The 14292-nt window shown below is 40.9% G+C and overlaps 2 protein-coding genes across 5 annotated transcripts in view; one reads left to right on the top strand and one right to left on the bottom strand.

Annotated features, from left to right (window-relative positions):
• The first annotated feature begins 1593 nt into the window (after window positions 1-1593).
• LOC309387637 (non-structural maintenance of chromosomes element 3 homolog) lies at window positions 1594-8863 on the top strand. The gene is made up of 11 exons (XM_081944310.1): window positions 1594-1739; window positions 2233-2302; window positions 2977-3084; window positions 3381-3444; window positions 3991-4070; window positions 4728-4822; window positions 5488-5567; window positions 5647-5692; window positions 5821-5883; window positions 6197-6311; window positions 7640-8863. Exons 2-11 carry the CDS (start codon window positions 2249-2251, stop codon window positions 7715-7717), a joined length of 783 nt encoding a protein of 260 aa, XP_081800436.1. The 5' UTR covers window positions 1594-1739; window positions 2233-2248; the 3' UTR covers window positions 7718-8863.
• The window catches only part of PFKFB1 (6-phosphofructo-2-kinase/fructose-2,6-biphosphatase 1), a 28062-nt gene continuing 21501 nt past the window's right edge, over window positions 7732-14292 (bottom strand). For 2 of the 4 annotated variants that reach the window (XM_081944270.1, XM_081944269.1), the window contains exons 10-15: window positions 11719-11823; window positions 11360-11489; window positions 10990-11052; window positions 9747-9811; window positions 9359-9496; window positions 7732-8941 (exon numbers count right to left, since the gene is read on the bottom strand). In XM_081944270.1, the coding sequence (XP_081800396.1) occupies window positions 8882-8941; window positions 9359-9496; window positions 9747-9811; window positions 10990-11052; window positions 11360-11489; window positions 11719-11823 (561 nt within the window). In that variant the 3' untranslated portion in view covers window positions 7732-8881. The remainder of the gene's footprint in view (window positions 8942-9358; window positions 9497-9746; window positions 9812-10989; window positions 11053-11359; window positions 11490-11718; window positions 11824-14292) is intronic. The other 2 variants (XM_081944271.1, XM_081944272.1) reach the window with 2 other exon arrangements.

Raw genomic sequence — 14292 nt, 5'->3', positions numbered from 1 at the left:
CACAATTGGCCAATTGCACCCCCCCTCCTGTTGCAGAGAAGGGAACTTACACAGATCAAAGGTGTAGGTTCTAGGGCTGTGGGGCAACTCCAACCTGAGATACATTCTAAGCCCTAGATTGCAGGAAGAAGGTTGGCAGGAAGATTTGATCACATCTTCAGATCAAATGGCAGGAACGTATGTTTGACAATTACTAGAGGCCTAATACAGCAGAAAGTTAGTTACAGGAAACAAAGTTATAAAATATCATATGTGTTACAAGATTTTTTTTTTACATATGTGTAAGGTTCCAGCAGTTTTCCCCGAGCCACTGAGATGCCAAAGAGACAGACTTGAGACGAGGCTTGCAAAAAGTATCAGCTTTTATTTATGGCCATAGCAAAAGCTGGCTTGCAAAACTATATCCAAAGCATACAAACAAATGCATGTAAGGAATACCCACACCCTGCAAGAGTGGCTCAGAGTATTATATACATTTTAGGCAGATAGAAACAAAGTTGATCCAATCAGAGACAAAGATTCGTTACCAAGGTGATTTTTAAAGCGTTTTTTTGTTCAAGCTCCTGCCTCTGTCTACCTTATCTGTGGAGTATTCCTATAGCCTTGTGTAAGGGGTGGCTACCCCTCTTTGCCAAGTTGTTTTGCGGCAGAATGCTTTAAGGATTTATGAGCCAGGAAAACTCCCTAGTTTGGTTCTTTTATCTATGTAGCCTGTGTAACAGTTTCTTGTATGTTTTCAAGAATATCCCTAGCTTTGAAGCCAAGAATAGAAGCGAGACACAGCAGTGAGCTAACATTTGCAGTCCAGTATTAAGGTTACAATTTGCTAGGCTAGAAAACAACTAATTTCTGACATTATGCAATAATATAAGCAGAAGCAAATATTGATTCATATTGATTCATATACTCCTTCATTACAAATACAAAAGTTCACAGAATAACATTTTTTTATGAATTCTAGTATACCAGTATTTTATACTCTTATTACAATTTCCCTTCACTATAATAAAGGTCTTTAAGATGCCCTAATGATCTCACTGGAGAAGAGCCTAATACTGGGAAAGACTGAGGGCAAAAGAAGAAACAGAGAACGAGGTGGCTGGATGGAGTCACTGAAGCAGTTTAAATGAGCTTAAATGGACTCCAGAGGATGGTAGAGGACAGGAAGGCCTGGATGAATGTTGTCCATGGAGTTACGATGAGTTGGACACGACTTCGCAACTAACAACAATGATCTCTGATGATTGGAAGAAATAGGAGCTTCTATTTTTCCTGAGCCAGCATTTCCTCTACAATGAACTACAACTCCCAGAATTCCCAGTTTAAATAATGGGGGACCGCGGACTGGGAACCCTTAAATGTTGCAGTCTTCAACAAACCTAAGACAGGGCCGCCCTATTCAGGCTGCAAATATCCTGTCAACACTAGACAGCAGCAAAAATTCTGCGGCTTTTATCTCTCTCTGCTGCTATCTCCGGAGTTTGGCAGCTCCGGTGGCCTCCCTCCTCCGCAAGCAACCCCCGCCCCCTCCTATTGGAGAAGGATGTACCGAACAACGCTCGCTACCCGCCAGCGTTGCTAAGCGACGCTCAAGAAAGTAGAGGAAGGGATCACAGTGACACGCGTGCGCCGCAGCGGAGTTCTACCGGCCGGGCGGAAAAAGAGGCGCATGTGCAGTGAGGCCGCGGACGGAACCGGAGGCTAGTGGTTTTTCTAACAAGAGGGAAAGGGCGGGCTGAGTAAGTGTGTCGAGAATTAACCTTCGTACCTGGAGGTGTTGCTAGTGCGAGCAGAACCAGGTCATCTTTCTGGGTTGGAAGGCCAGAGTGGCACTTTATAAGCACTATCTTTTGCATTGCTACTTGATGTGTGTCGGCTAAAGGCGAAAGATACCTAAAACTGGGAATATGGGAGCCACGAGAATATGGGGACTATTTGGGCTGGCACACAGCCGTCCCTGGGTAGAAATTTAGTTAGTCCAGTGCTGGCTTTTCCCACCAGAATAACTTGTTGGATTTCACGTGTTTGATACTGGGGATCGACCTTTTTGCGGAACTAGAGAGGGGAAGTTATGCTAGTTTAGGATCTTGGAAACCTTCCATTTATTTACAGGTAGAAGAAACTATTTGCTGGTCACCTGTATATAGACAATTGACAAAGGTTAAGGACTTTTGCTGCACCTTCAGAGGCTGGATCTGAACTGTAATAATTTTATTTTCTTGTTCCATTCAGGTGTCTTTTCAAAACCATGTCTCAGCACAGGCATAGTGGCCGCAACAGCAGAGGATCTGGCTCTTCAAAGGTATGCCAGTAAGTGTAGGGTACACCTGTTGGGGAAGGCTAGCTTATAACTAAGGTTCAGAGTAGGTGATGCAAAAGACGTACATTTTTTTTACTGTTAGAAAAGGGAACAGGACACATCATGTGATATTTCAAAAATAGCTAATTTTAATGTCATCTTTCCCATACTCGGATGTGATTAGAATAGTACAAAATATTTGTGACACCTTGAATTGCATGAATATATGTTCTTAAACCCTTATTTTATTAATATAAACAGCCATGCCTTTTTTCACATGTTGCAATAGGAATCTGTGGTCTGCCGTGCCTGTGCCTGTATCAAATGAAAATGGGGGAAATATAGCAAATGCATGTTGTTGCTTGCCATTTTTCATGCAGTAAGACAAACAGTGCAGTGGTGCTTGAATGAGCCTCTGAAGGAAGTTCTTGGCAAATCTAGCTTAGTGTTTAGTACAGACTGGTCTGTTTACTATTTTATATTTTATTGTTATTAAGTCTCCCCTTGTGAAACAGTCTACTTCAGTGATGCTGTGCATATTTATAAGTAAATTCTACAGTTTTCCATGAGATTTACTTACAGGTAAATATCCATAGGAACATGTGTTTAATAATGGAAATGCAAAGTCCCAGTAATAAAACAAATCTTTCAGGGATCACCCATTTGCTTTTGTCCAGGTTCAGCATATGGAAGTTGATGAAGAATTCACTTTAAGTCAGACTCAGACGTTAAGTCAGGCGCAACGTAATTTGGAGCAACACTCCCCCTCTGAAGTGGAACAAAAAGTGAGGCAATTTTTATGCATTTTTGAGGGCTTCTTGTTATGACTGGCTATAACCAAAGATGCCTGTTCTGTTTTAAAATAAATAAGTACACATTTTATGATCTGTAACAGTTATCTACATTGTAGCAGCTTCCCTGACCTAGAGATTTTTTTAAAGTTACAGAATGGCTAGGGACACTGAAGCATGCCTCACAACCGTGAAGACAATATTTATAGGAAACTTAGTTTAATACTGTACTCATGGAACTGTACCACATGCACAAGTCTGCTGCAACATATGTTATATTCTCTGTGTAGGTAAATGAACTGGTGCAATTCCTTCTGATCAAAGATCAGAAGAAAATCCCTATTAAACGGACAGGTAAGCATGGATTTATTTTTATTTTATTTCATCAGGGGGACTTGGATTCAGTTTCCAAGGTTGGAATACAGATATCGGCATGTGCTCTGTTTTCAATAATTTCTGTTCTAAGGTTGAGTTTTTCAAAGAATGGGAGGATTTTTATTATTTTGGTGAGCCTCTTTCCCCCAACTTTAATGCAGTTTTTTTGGAAAGGTCTTTTGAGAGCGACCGAGCAGGATAGTAAATATATGACAATTAGTAATGCTAAATAAAGAACATTTACTTTATGAGTGCTAAACTAGAAATTATTTGGGTTTTTTAAAGTTTCTGTCAGAATGTATGCCATCAACTTCATTGTTATTTGTGTTTATTTTGAGTAGGTCCAACATTACACAGAATGTTGTATGTATAAGTAGCATTCATCAAAAGAACATAAGAAAGTGCATCTAGTCCAAAGTTCTAGTTGCCAACTAGAAGCCCATGAAATCCCAGAGATTAGATCAGTCTCTTCCCATTCCAGTTCTCTTAGGAACTTATAGATCAACATTATTTGTCTTTTTACAGATATTCTGAAATATGTCATCAAAGACTGTAAAGATATCTTTCCTGAGCTCCTCAGACAAGCCAATCAGACTCTTCAACGAGTAAGGAATCTATTGATGATTTGAGTATATTTGATCAATCTATAAATCTTACTTTCTGAAAGAAGAAGCTAATCTAAAAACTTGGCAATAAAAAAGTTTTCAGAGTGAGAATCCTGCAGCACAAAAAATCTGTCCATCCTAAAGGCTCACTATTGCATTGACTATGATCCATGAAAGCTGATATTTCAATTGTTTATCAATTTTCAAGAAGCTACAAGAGTATGTAGAAAAGGTCATTGTAGGATATAATGAAACCAAAATGCTGAATTGACCAAAATCAATGAGAAATCTAGCCTCATAATTTGGGCAAAATGATTTGCCCTTATCAAAATGGCTGGCATTTCTGGTTTAACCTGAATAAATGGAGAAATTTCAATAGATTGTAAATTTATTATATTTCTATTTTTAAAATTTTGGTTAATCTAGTTGGGAATACTAATTCAGGCTGAACTCTTCATCAACAATCTAAAGTCTGAATATTTATCATGAACAAGATAACTTATATAACTAATGGAAATGATAGATTTTATTAATTATTTATTAAACATATAAATTGGTTATGTTTGCATATGAGTTTTCTCTCATTTAAAAAGAAGAGACAATAATAGTGAAAGAGGAAGAGAGCTCTATTCTAATTTATCTTTCCTGTTTTCTCAGGTATTTGGATTGGGAGTTGTGGAAATTGACCCAAAGTACCATTCCTACATCCTGATCAGTAAATTTCCTCCTTTGGAAGCGGAGACTGTGAATGAGTAAGGAAAAGAGGGAATGTAATGTTCAGTTTCTGTGCTTCTGTGTTGGCTTAATTTTGTATAAAACCTTGTAAAAACATGTCAAAAATCTCTTCATACTTTTTGAAATGAGCAATAGTATTGCTTTTTTTTCTGATGGTTTCTATATTCTTGCATTTTGAGATACAAAGGTACAGATCAAAAACTTTTGCTGGGCCACTTAGTCTTTAAGTGGTATAGCGGAATCTAAATTTCATTTTGTTTATATTTAAGTATACATTGAATTAAGTGTACTAAATTAATTAAATATATTATTATTAGTCATGTGTTTAACCATTCTCCCTTTCTGACATATTTAAAAGTGTCTCGAATTGTAATAACCGAATTTCACAGGGTGCCTCATCAAATGTTTTGGGAAGTGTATCCCCCAGTGAGATTTCAGCTGGTGGCCCTATGCCTAAAGAGAACCCATGTGTCCTCCATGCTTTGGGAAATGGAGTTCCTCTGTGTTATCCTATGCTTTGAGCAGTCCACAGATTTTTCAGTAGTTCTGGGACTGAAATGCTAAAAGTTTGGCTTAAAAATGTGTTTCTCACTGGGTAAAAAAGGTTTCTTTTACATTGCAAATCCCCAGTGTTCACTTCCAGATTAAGAAGTGGAATCTGTTTTGTTTTGTTTTTTTGCAGTGATGAGAACACTCCCAAGATGGGCCTTCTTATAGTAATACTTAGTCTTATCTTCATGAAAGGCAACGTGATCAAAGAATGTAGGTTTCACTTCTACTTAATTTACCCTGTTTCTTAGATAGTTTCATATGCTTAATGTTATCTTTTGTCTTCATGCAGCTGCTGTTTGGGAAATGCTGAGGAGATTACATGTTGACTGTTCTGGGTAATATTGGCTGCTCTGAGACAGCATTGAGAGATAAATTCAAATATTTCAGTGTGGTTGGATGAATCGGGGAAGAAAATCTCCTTTTTCAGCTGATCTGAGACAATAACATTCTTTTTTCCCCCCAGGGGAAAACACAAAGTCTTTGGTGATGTGAAAAAGCTGGTGACAGAGGAATTTGTGAGGCAAAAGTGAGTTGGGGGTTGCAGGGTCTTTGCTATCTTTAGTACTATGAAAGAAATTGATCATATTAGTTTCAGTGAATGGCAGATGGGAATTCAGAATGTTTTGCTTGTCTTTTAATGGCTAATATCTGGATCTTTTAAAAAAGAGGGTTAGGATAGGATTATTACTTAAGATACAGCCTAATGGGAAATCTCAAACTATTTTCTTCCAAAAGGCAGGAATGATATCTTTGAGCTGAAGCAATTCTTCTACTAAATAATCTATTTGGTGCTTACAAAGGTTTTTTTTTTCACTGATCACATGATTTTCACTTCCTAGATATCTGGAATATACACGTCTCCCACACACAGATCCTCCTGAGTTTGAGTTCAGGTGGGGACCACGGGCTTTTAAAGAGACTTCCAAGAAACAGATCCTACAGTTTGTTGCTAAGGTACTGAATAGGCAGAGGAAAGGATTGGCCTTTGTGACATTTGGTTTAATGGTTAAGGCACCAGACTAGAAACTGGGAGATTATGAGTTCTAATACTACCTTAGCCATGAAAATTAGCTGGCTGACCTTGGATCAGTCACTCTCTCAGTCCAACTTACTTCACAGGGTGGTGGTTGTAGGAAAAATAGGAGGAAATTGTGTTGGATATGTTCACCACATTGAGTTATTTGTAAAAAATAATAAACATGGGATACAAGTAAATATTCAACTTCTGCATTAAGGATAACTAAGTTTGTAGAATTAAAATATGTTGGATCAGTAACTGGGTGTGTACAATTGTAAATTTTGACATGGAACTATCCTTTTCATCACTTTTAAGTATTTTATAACAAACAGGATCAAAGCACTGAATGATGGGAGTTATGGATTTTGCAGGAAATTGGCAATTTTCTAAGTACTCACTTTAACACCTAAATTTTCCTTTCGGAATATACTCAGCTTTTTCTTGGCAGTCATGCTTTCTTGAAACATGTCTTAGGGCATTAAAATGTGTAACTGTTAACAGATGCTGTAGTATTCTGATAAGAGCCAATGTCGTTCTGTGGTTAAAATGTGGGCCTTGGAGATCTGGGCTTAAGTTCCTTCTTAATATTATTCTCTTTCAACCTTGCCCAACTCACACAATTGTTGCTAGGTTGGTAAAGTTAGAAGAGAACCCCCATATATACACCTTTTGCTCTCAGAAAATGTTATAAATAAAATATCATATTTTTCGGAGTATAAGACACACCTTTTCCCCACCTAAAAGAGCTTGGAAATGTTGGTGCGTCTTATACACCGAATACAGCCATTTTTGGCCTCCCAAAGTCCCGCCCCCACATCCAATTTTTGTGAAAAATGGGCGAAAAACTGGCTGTTTTTCATCAAAATTATGTTTTTGCCTTCCCCCACCCCCCAGAAGCACTCTGCAGGCTTCAGCAGGGCTGGGGGAAGGGGAAAATGTCTCTGTTGGTGAAAAACGGGGGCGTTTTTGCCTTACCCCAGCCCTGCTGAAGCCTGCAGAGTGCTCCTGGGGGCCAGGGAAGACAAAAACTTTTTTTTCTTACCTCTTCGAAAGCTTGGTGCCTCTTATACACCGGTGCGTCTTATAGTCCGAAAAATATGGTAAATGAGCACACAGACAGGCAAAGCTGTACAGCCTAAATCATGGCCATACAATTTCAATTTTCCTTAATAAAGTGATAACTTCAGGGAGGGTATTGCAGAGAATTTGGTATATATTTTATTTCTATTTTCCTAATTGGACTCCTTTGATTTTCCTTGATTAGATACAAAATCAGAATCCCAAATCTTGGATGAGCCAGTACAATGAAGCGGAAGCAGAATCTAATGCAGTGGGAAAATAATAAATATTATGGTGTTGAATTATAAGGAACTGTCAAAAACTCCTCCCTGGAACTGCTAGAACCACTGCCTGTTTTCTGTTACTATTTTTGGTAGGATTACAAGAGCCCCATTTTATGTAAAGTGCTCTGTGTTTAATAAATTCCCTGTTTGTGAAGAAAAGATTCCAGAATAGATTGGACCATTATTGGTGATGAAGATAAAATTCTTCTCTAAAACTTGATAATTATTCAACCATTAGCAATAGTATTTTCTGGAAATAAGATAATAGAATATCTACTGAAAGTAAGAATATTTTTGCAATCATTTTTCTTTGCTATATTTTCCGCATTACTTTCCACTTCCTTTCAGTTGACATATATTGTAGAGTCCTGTATTCATTCATCGGAATAAAAATAAGGTATATCATCAGGGCAAAGTTTTCATTGGATCCTCTACTGAACATAAGTGCTTATTTAATTCTCTCTAAAGAAATGAGGCTTTAAAAGTATTTATATTTGCTAGGATTATGCTCTGTGTTTTTTTAAACATAGTTTATTATTGGTTTATTCTTTGTTTAAAGAATTTGATGGATGGGACTCAATTATTCAATTTAGGTTGGCAAATCTATACCTTGAGTTGCGTTTGGATGAGATCCCAGAGGTGATTTTTTTCAAGAAGCAACTGGACTTTCTGGTTTTTCTTTGAAGACATTTCTCTCTGATTGGATGGTGGGAAATAGAAGGATTTATACACCTTGCAGACAGCTGGTCATCCTGTAGTCTGCATTTTTTCTGGAAATCCGTTCAGACTCCTGCACCATTCAAAGGGTCTTCAAAGAAAAACCAGAAAGTCCAGTTGCCCCTTCAAAAAGCATCTTTGGGACAACCATGACCTGGATGACTGAAAATCTCCATAGACATTTAACAATGCACTTTGGGATGAACATCCTTCAAATTGTGCGGGAATATGAACGGACTTCCAGAAAAATTGCAGACTTCGGGACAATCATGACTTGAGAATCTCCAAAGACATTTTGGACGAGATATGTCTACATGTATAAAATGATATGAAGTAGTTCAGAACTTGCATTCCAGTCATGTTTCTCTAGATGGCACTGTATATCTATATTAGTAATAGAACCTCGTCAATAAAGTAAGTTTATTTTTGTTTTTAGTGTTTTAAGTTTAATAATGGTCTGGCACGGTGTCTAGGGCTTCTGTAGGATCTCGTGACACATCAACATTCTGCAAGAAGACAAAGGAAACAAAAACTTTAAAGCTCCACTATGACCTAAAAAAGGAAATACAGTGAAGAATTGAAGTCTATCTACATTTATATTAGTAATGTCAAGTATCCAGAGTGTTAGAATTATAGCCAGTGTATCTTGGCTCCATTTCTCAACTCTGCCCTTGGGCAGAGAAGAGTAGTTCTACCACTTCTTTCAGTATAGACCCATTGCAGAAAATTGGGCTAGTTCTTGTCATCTACATATGATTTTCTTGTGAATAATTTGGCACCGTGAAATCGTGTCTTTGGGCTTCGGAAGAATTTCTCAAGGGCAGGTTAGTAAAAGCATTGAGATAGAGCGGCAAAGCTCAGTGATTAAAGTGCGATGTGGCAGAATTAGGTTAGGGAGTCAGGTGAAGAGAGGATTCTTTTACCTGAGGGTCAAACAGGCAAGAGGGAGGAGAGCGCCCCAGATCTTTCCAGCAGGGTTGTTTGGTGGGCTCAGGGCTAGCCATTGGCACAGCGCGGTAGTGCCGATACAAGGGGGCCTGGCTAGCTTTGTAGGAAAAATGCTAAGGGTGTTTTGGGGGCAGGGAGTGAAGATAAGAGGAAAATATTACACAGAGAGAGAGAGAGAGAGAGATGCAACTCTGAATACAATGATCTTTTGACAGGAGCACCTGTCAAGTCAATAACCAGGAATACACGATGGGGCTGAAAAGCTTCAGATCATACAAGCCCTTTGCCAATCACAGCTTCCTTCACAACCTCTTTCCAGAGGTTTTCACATAAAATCTCCCAGGTGACAGGAATCATCCTTACCGTGGGGCGCTCCCGGTGTGTATTCACAGCCTCAATATTGAGAAAAATGGATTCCACCTCGCAGCCTGTCCCCCAAAAAATGAACCCCCAATTACTGATGGTAGATGGGAGTTCCAAACACTCATTCACTACCAGTGATGTTATCGGCTTCAGGATGACATGCTGGGCCTGCACAAACTCCCTTCTCTGAAAATAGTCACAACTTGCCTTGGTTGGCATGAATAACTGATTTGGAACCGCCTGTTTTTTTTCCCCTTTTAATTGAGCAGAATTAAAAAGGCTGGAACTCCAGTATGGCAGTTGTTGCCAATAGGCTACTGGTGGTTCACAGAAGCACAGTGTTGTGCTGCATGCAGAGATAAATATAGATAAGAGGGAGATGAGTAGCTTTGTTCATTTACATGTTTAGCGCCCCTGTGCAGCCCATTTTTGGCCAGCAGATTGCTGCTGGAGGTTGGGGAGGCCGAAAATGTACCACGCGGGGGCCTCATGGAGCCTCCACGTGGCCCATTTTTGGCTGGCAGAGTGCTGCAGGAGGTCATAGAGGACAAAAATGAGGCGCATGGAGGCCGTGCCCCCTGTGCCCCTTTTGGCTGGTAAAGTGCTGCAGGAAGCCATTCAGGCAGAAAAGGGTCAGAGGGGTCACACAGGGCCCCTGCATCCCGTTTTGGCCAGCAGGAGGCATCCATCTTGGCTCCCCCCCTGCTCCCCCCACATCCCCCCTGCCAGCCCAGGAAGGAGAGTTACAATGCTGATTGAAGAAATCCAGTTTGACACCCCTGCCTTAGCTGATCTTAGAGAAGCTAAGCAGGATTGGATTTGTCTAGTAGGATAGCCAAAAGTACTAGTACTGTAGTTTACAGCAGACAGAGAAGTCCACAAGATCAAGAAAGTAGCAATGACAAAGCATATTAGAGTCAATAAATTGGAAAAGACTACAGGCCAGCAATTCTTGCTTTTTCTCCCTGCATGTTCCGCAGTATTCATACAATTAGGAAAAGGAATGTATCAGTGACTGTACATAGCCACAAAATGGGAGGAAGCTTATTAGCATTAGAGAACAATTTACTTCCAACCACCATTGGATCGCCATACGTAGGTAGCAATATGAGTATATTATATTTTGTTTTGCAATCAATTCATCTTCAGTGCTTAATCATTAGCCAGCTCTGCATGCTCTCCTAAAACAGACTTCTGGTTTTTGCTGTCCCAATGGAACTTTGCCGAGGACGAAGGAACTTACCGTATGCCACAGGTGTGAGCTTCAGAACGGTGTGCAATGGGCACTTGAGGTATGGCAATTCCTCTGAAAAAGAAGAATGGCAAATGAAACAACAGTAATCTCCAGAACTACAAAGAGAATCTATGAAGAGGAAGAACTGGTGCATAAGGACAATCTGTCCAATTTGCAAATGCAACTTCCTCTTGCAATCTAAAAGAGAAAACTTACTTTTTTTCCACTGGCAAGTGTTACGGGGAAAATGCCTTATATACAGGAAGAATCATACACACAGGGTTTTGCCACAATCTGCCTCCCAGGCTCTCAGCTGAGAAGACTAAATCAGAAACGAGGAGAGGAAAGCCTTGCAATGTCGAAAAATGGACGCTGGTACCTGCACTTTTGTCCAGGAAGTAGGCAAGGAGGCAGCGCATGACAGCTTGGTGGCAAATCACCAGCACGTTCTCTTGCCGTTCCAGCTCCATGATGACTGGCTCCAGGCGTTGCACCAAATCTTCATAAGACTGAAGGAAAAAATTTGGAGAGGCCTCTCTGTTGGTGTTGATTTAAATTAGAATTTTTGTCCTGCTTTTCGTTAGAACCTTAAGGGTGATTCTCAAGTTTAGCTGTTTTTCTTTGATTAGTGATCATTATTTTCCCATCCTCCTCTGAGAGCATGTTAGATTTGCCCATTTCCCCCTTTTGTAACATGCTACCTAAATCCACCCATGTTCCAGATTGCACAGTTCTTACTTCTCCTTTAGGATAGCGGTAGCGGTATTTGTCTTGGTCTCGTAGGGCAAACTCTTGTGGAAAGCTGGCCTGGATTTCTTCATAAGTCATCTCCTCACAGACACCCTGAAACAAATGCAGGATTTGGAATCCCTGAGCTTTGGACACTGAGAAGAAAAGTCAGCTTTAAGAAAGTTTATGAAGAAGCAAGGGATCAGGTTTCCCTCACATGCTTTCCTCAGGAGGAGGCTAAAGAAGGTAAAGTAGAAGGTTAAGCCGGGCAAAAATGCCCCGACGCTTTATCCATGCAGCAGGGGATTGATTGATTGATTATCTTATCTACCTGACTAAATTGAGCCAGGAAATTGGTAAGATTATATCCTTATAAGGCAATCAAGATATCCTGTCACTAGGGGTTAATGTGTACGAGGCATACGTGACACGGGAAGAATGTGTACTTAGGAGAATGATCAGTATCCTGGCTGATAAAGTATAAAAACCTGAAACCAACTGCCCTTTGGGGTTCAGATTCTGTTTGAGCTATCGCTGCTGAACCTTGCTCAATAAACGTTTTCCTTCGACAAAGAGCTGGTTTAGTCTCATTTCTGCAACATTTCTGGCGACACACAAAGGGATCTTTTGCTCCAGACAACTAGGACCCCGCGCCGGTGAAGGAATCCGAACCCCAGGTACCTCAGGCGCCAGAGGCTCTTTGCTTTGGAGGAATGGGGAAAGGACGCCTTCCACCACTGAGGGCACCTCCAGTCAGTCCAAGGACCATTTGTGTGAAAAGGGAGAGAATCTGAATGAATCCTGGCCAGGACGAGAGGGTGAGGAAAACCTGCCGGCAGGTGAATATAATATAGTGTTGTGTACCTACTCCGCTTGAGAGTAGAAGAGGGTACCTGATCACTGCCCTGGACTCGGGACATCGATCCTAAAGAAGTCCGTGTTAGGTTGTGCGGGAGATTAAACCACTGCAGTTCCTGTCGGTGACAGTTGAGTGTCCAGCACCACGGGTCAGTGGTGTCAGTGTTAGTGTTTTAGAACATGTGTAGGGGAGGGAATGTCCCAAGGACACCTCTCCGGTGTATGTTGAAGAATTTTAAAAGGGCGCATGTTGGAGATTATGGGGACCCCCCCAGCAACCCTGTCTAAGCTGAGGAAGCTTTGCAAATTGGAATGGCCCACTTTCGGCGTAGGGTGGCCATCAGAAGGGACCCTAGATCCCCGAATTATAAGTCTAGTTCATCAAGTCGTAACCGACCCAGAGATTGGCCATCCAGATCAATATCAATATATTGATCAATGGCAATTTGCAGTCGGAAAAAGTCCCGATTGGCTTAAAAAGTGCAAAGTTGAAATGCTGAGAGTATGTGTAAATCGCACCCTAGAATCTGCCCAGAGGAAGAAAATTTTACTCACAACAAAGGGGGCAGCCACGATCTTAACAGGAAGGCAGGAGGAAGATGAGTGTCCCCCACCTTATGTCCCCCGCTACCCCCCAATACATCAGCCATCCCCGGTAATGGAAGTGCCGATCCTGAAAGAAGACCCAGTCAGGCCAAAACAGAAAGGGGCATCAGCCCCACTGAAGACAGAGGCTGAGTCCGGCGCAGGTCTAGAATCCCCAATTTCAGAAATGACTAGAAGTAAGGCAGGCCAAATCACCTTAATGGCTCCACTTAGGCAGGTGGATCAAAGGGTCTTAAATGCACAAAACCAAACCCAACTGGTGTCAATTTTCCAATATACTCCATTCACCACGACTGATCTTAATTGGAAACAGCACTATGGTCCGTTTTCCCAAAAACCAAGGGAGGTGATCGAGCTGGTTCAAACCATCATGCAGACCCATCTCCCGACTTGGGGTGATATCGATCAGCTGTTAGGAACATTGCTCAGCCCCGAAGATGTGGCGGAAAAGTGGAGGACAGCGAAAGAGAAAATTCTAAAATAAAGATTCCCGAATGAGACTGTAGCAGATATAAATGAGAGGAGAATCAGAGCTACAAATCAGAATCCCCAGTGAGACGTAAATAATCCGGTCCATATGACACAACTAGTAGAATATTGAGCGTTGACAATGGAAGCTTTAAAACGAGCGGGGAAACCTCCCGTAAATTTCTCCAAACCTGCGACTATTATTCAAGAACCTCAAGAAAGTCCCAAGTCATTTTTCCAAAAGTTGGTTGCTGCATATGAGGAGTATGCCCAGGTTGACATACGTGCGCCCCAGAATCTAGCAATCTTAAATGAAAGTTTTATCGCCCAAAGTACAGATGATATTAGGAGAAAACTCCAGAAACAAGAGGGAGCATTGGGAATGAATACCACTCAGCTCCTTGAGATAGCCAGGAAAGTGTATGTAAACCGAGATAAGGTTGAGAAAAGGGAGAAGGACAGTAGAATGCAGAAAAAAGCCTAACTTTTAGCGGCAGCCATAGGAGGGGGTCACACTCGGATCCAATCAATGTGCTCTCTGTAAAGAAGAGAGACATTGGCAACGGGAATGCCCACGGCGTTTGGGATCCCAGAATCGTGGGATGTTCAGGGGAAGAGGCAGGGCATTGCCTCCCCCCGGCTCTAGGGTAC

The sequence above is a fragment of the Natrix helvetica genome (assembly GCF_964273705.1).
Source record: "Natrix helvetica genome assembly, chromosome: 1".
NCBI classification, from domain to species: domain Eukaryota; kingdom Metazoa; phylum Chordata; class Lepidosauria; order Squamata; family Natricidae; genus Natrix; species Natrix helvetica.
This window is presented reverse-complemented; position numbering and strand designations above follow the sequence as displayed.

Coding starts and splice junctions, on each gene's coding strand:
- LOC309387637 (XM_081944310.1), top strand. CDS start 2,249: ATGTCTCAGCACAGGCATAGTGGCCGCAACAGCAGAGGATCTGGCTCT. Junction 2,303..2,976: donor GAGGATCTGGCTCTTCAAAG/GTATGCCAGTAA, acceptor GCTTTTGTCCAG/GTTCAGCATATGGAAGTTGA. Junction 4,071..4,727: donor CCAATCAGACTCTTCAACGA/GTAAGGAATCTA, acceptor CTGTTTTCTCAG/GTATTTGGATTGGGAGTTGT.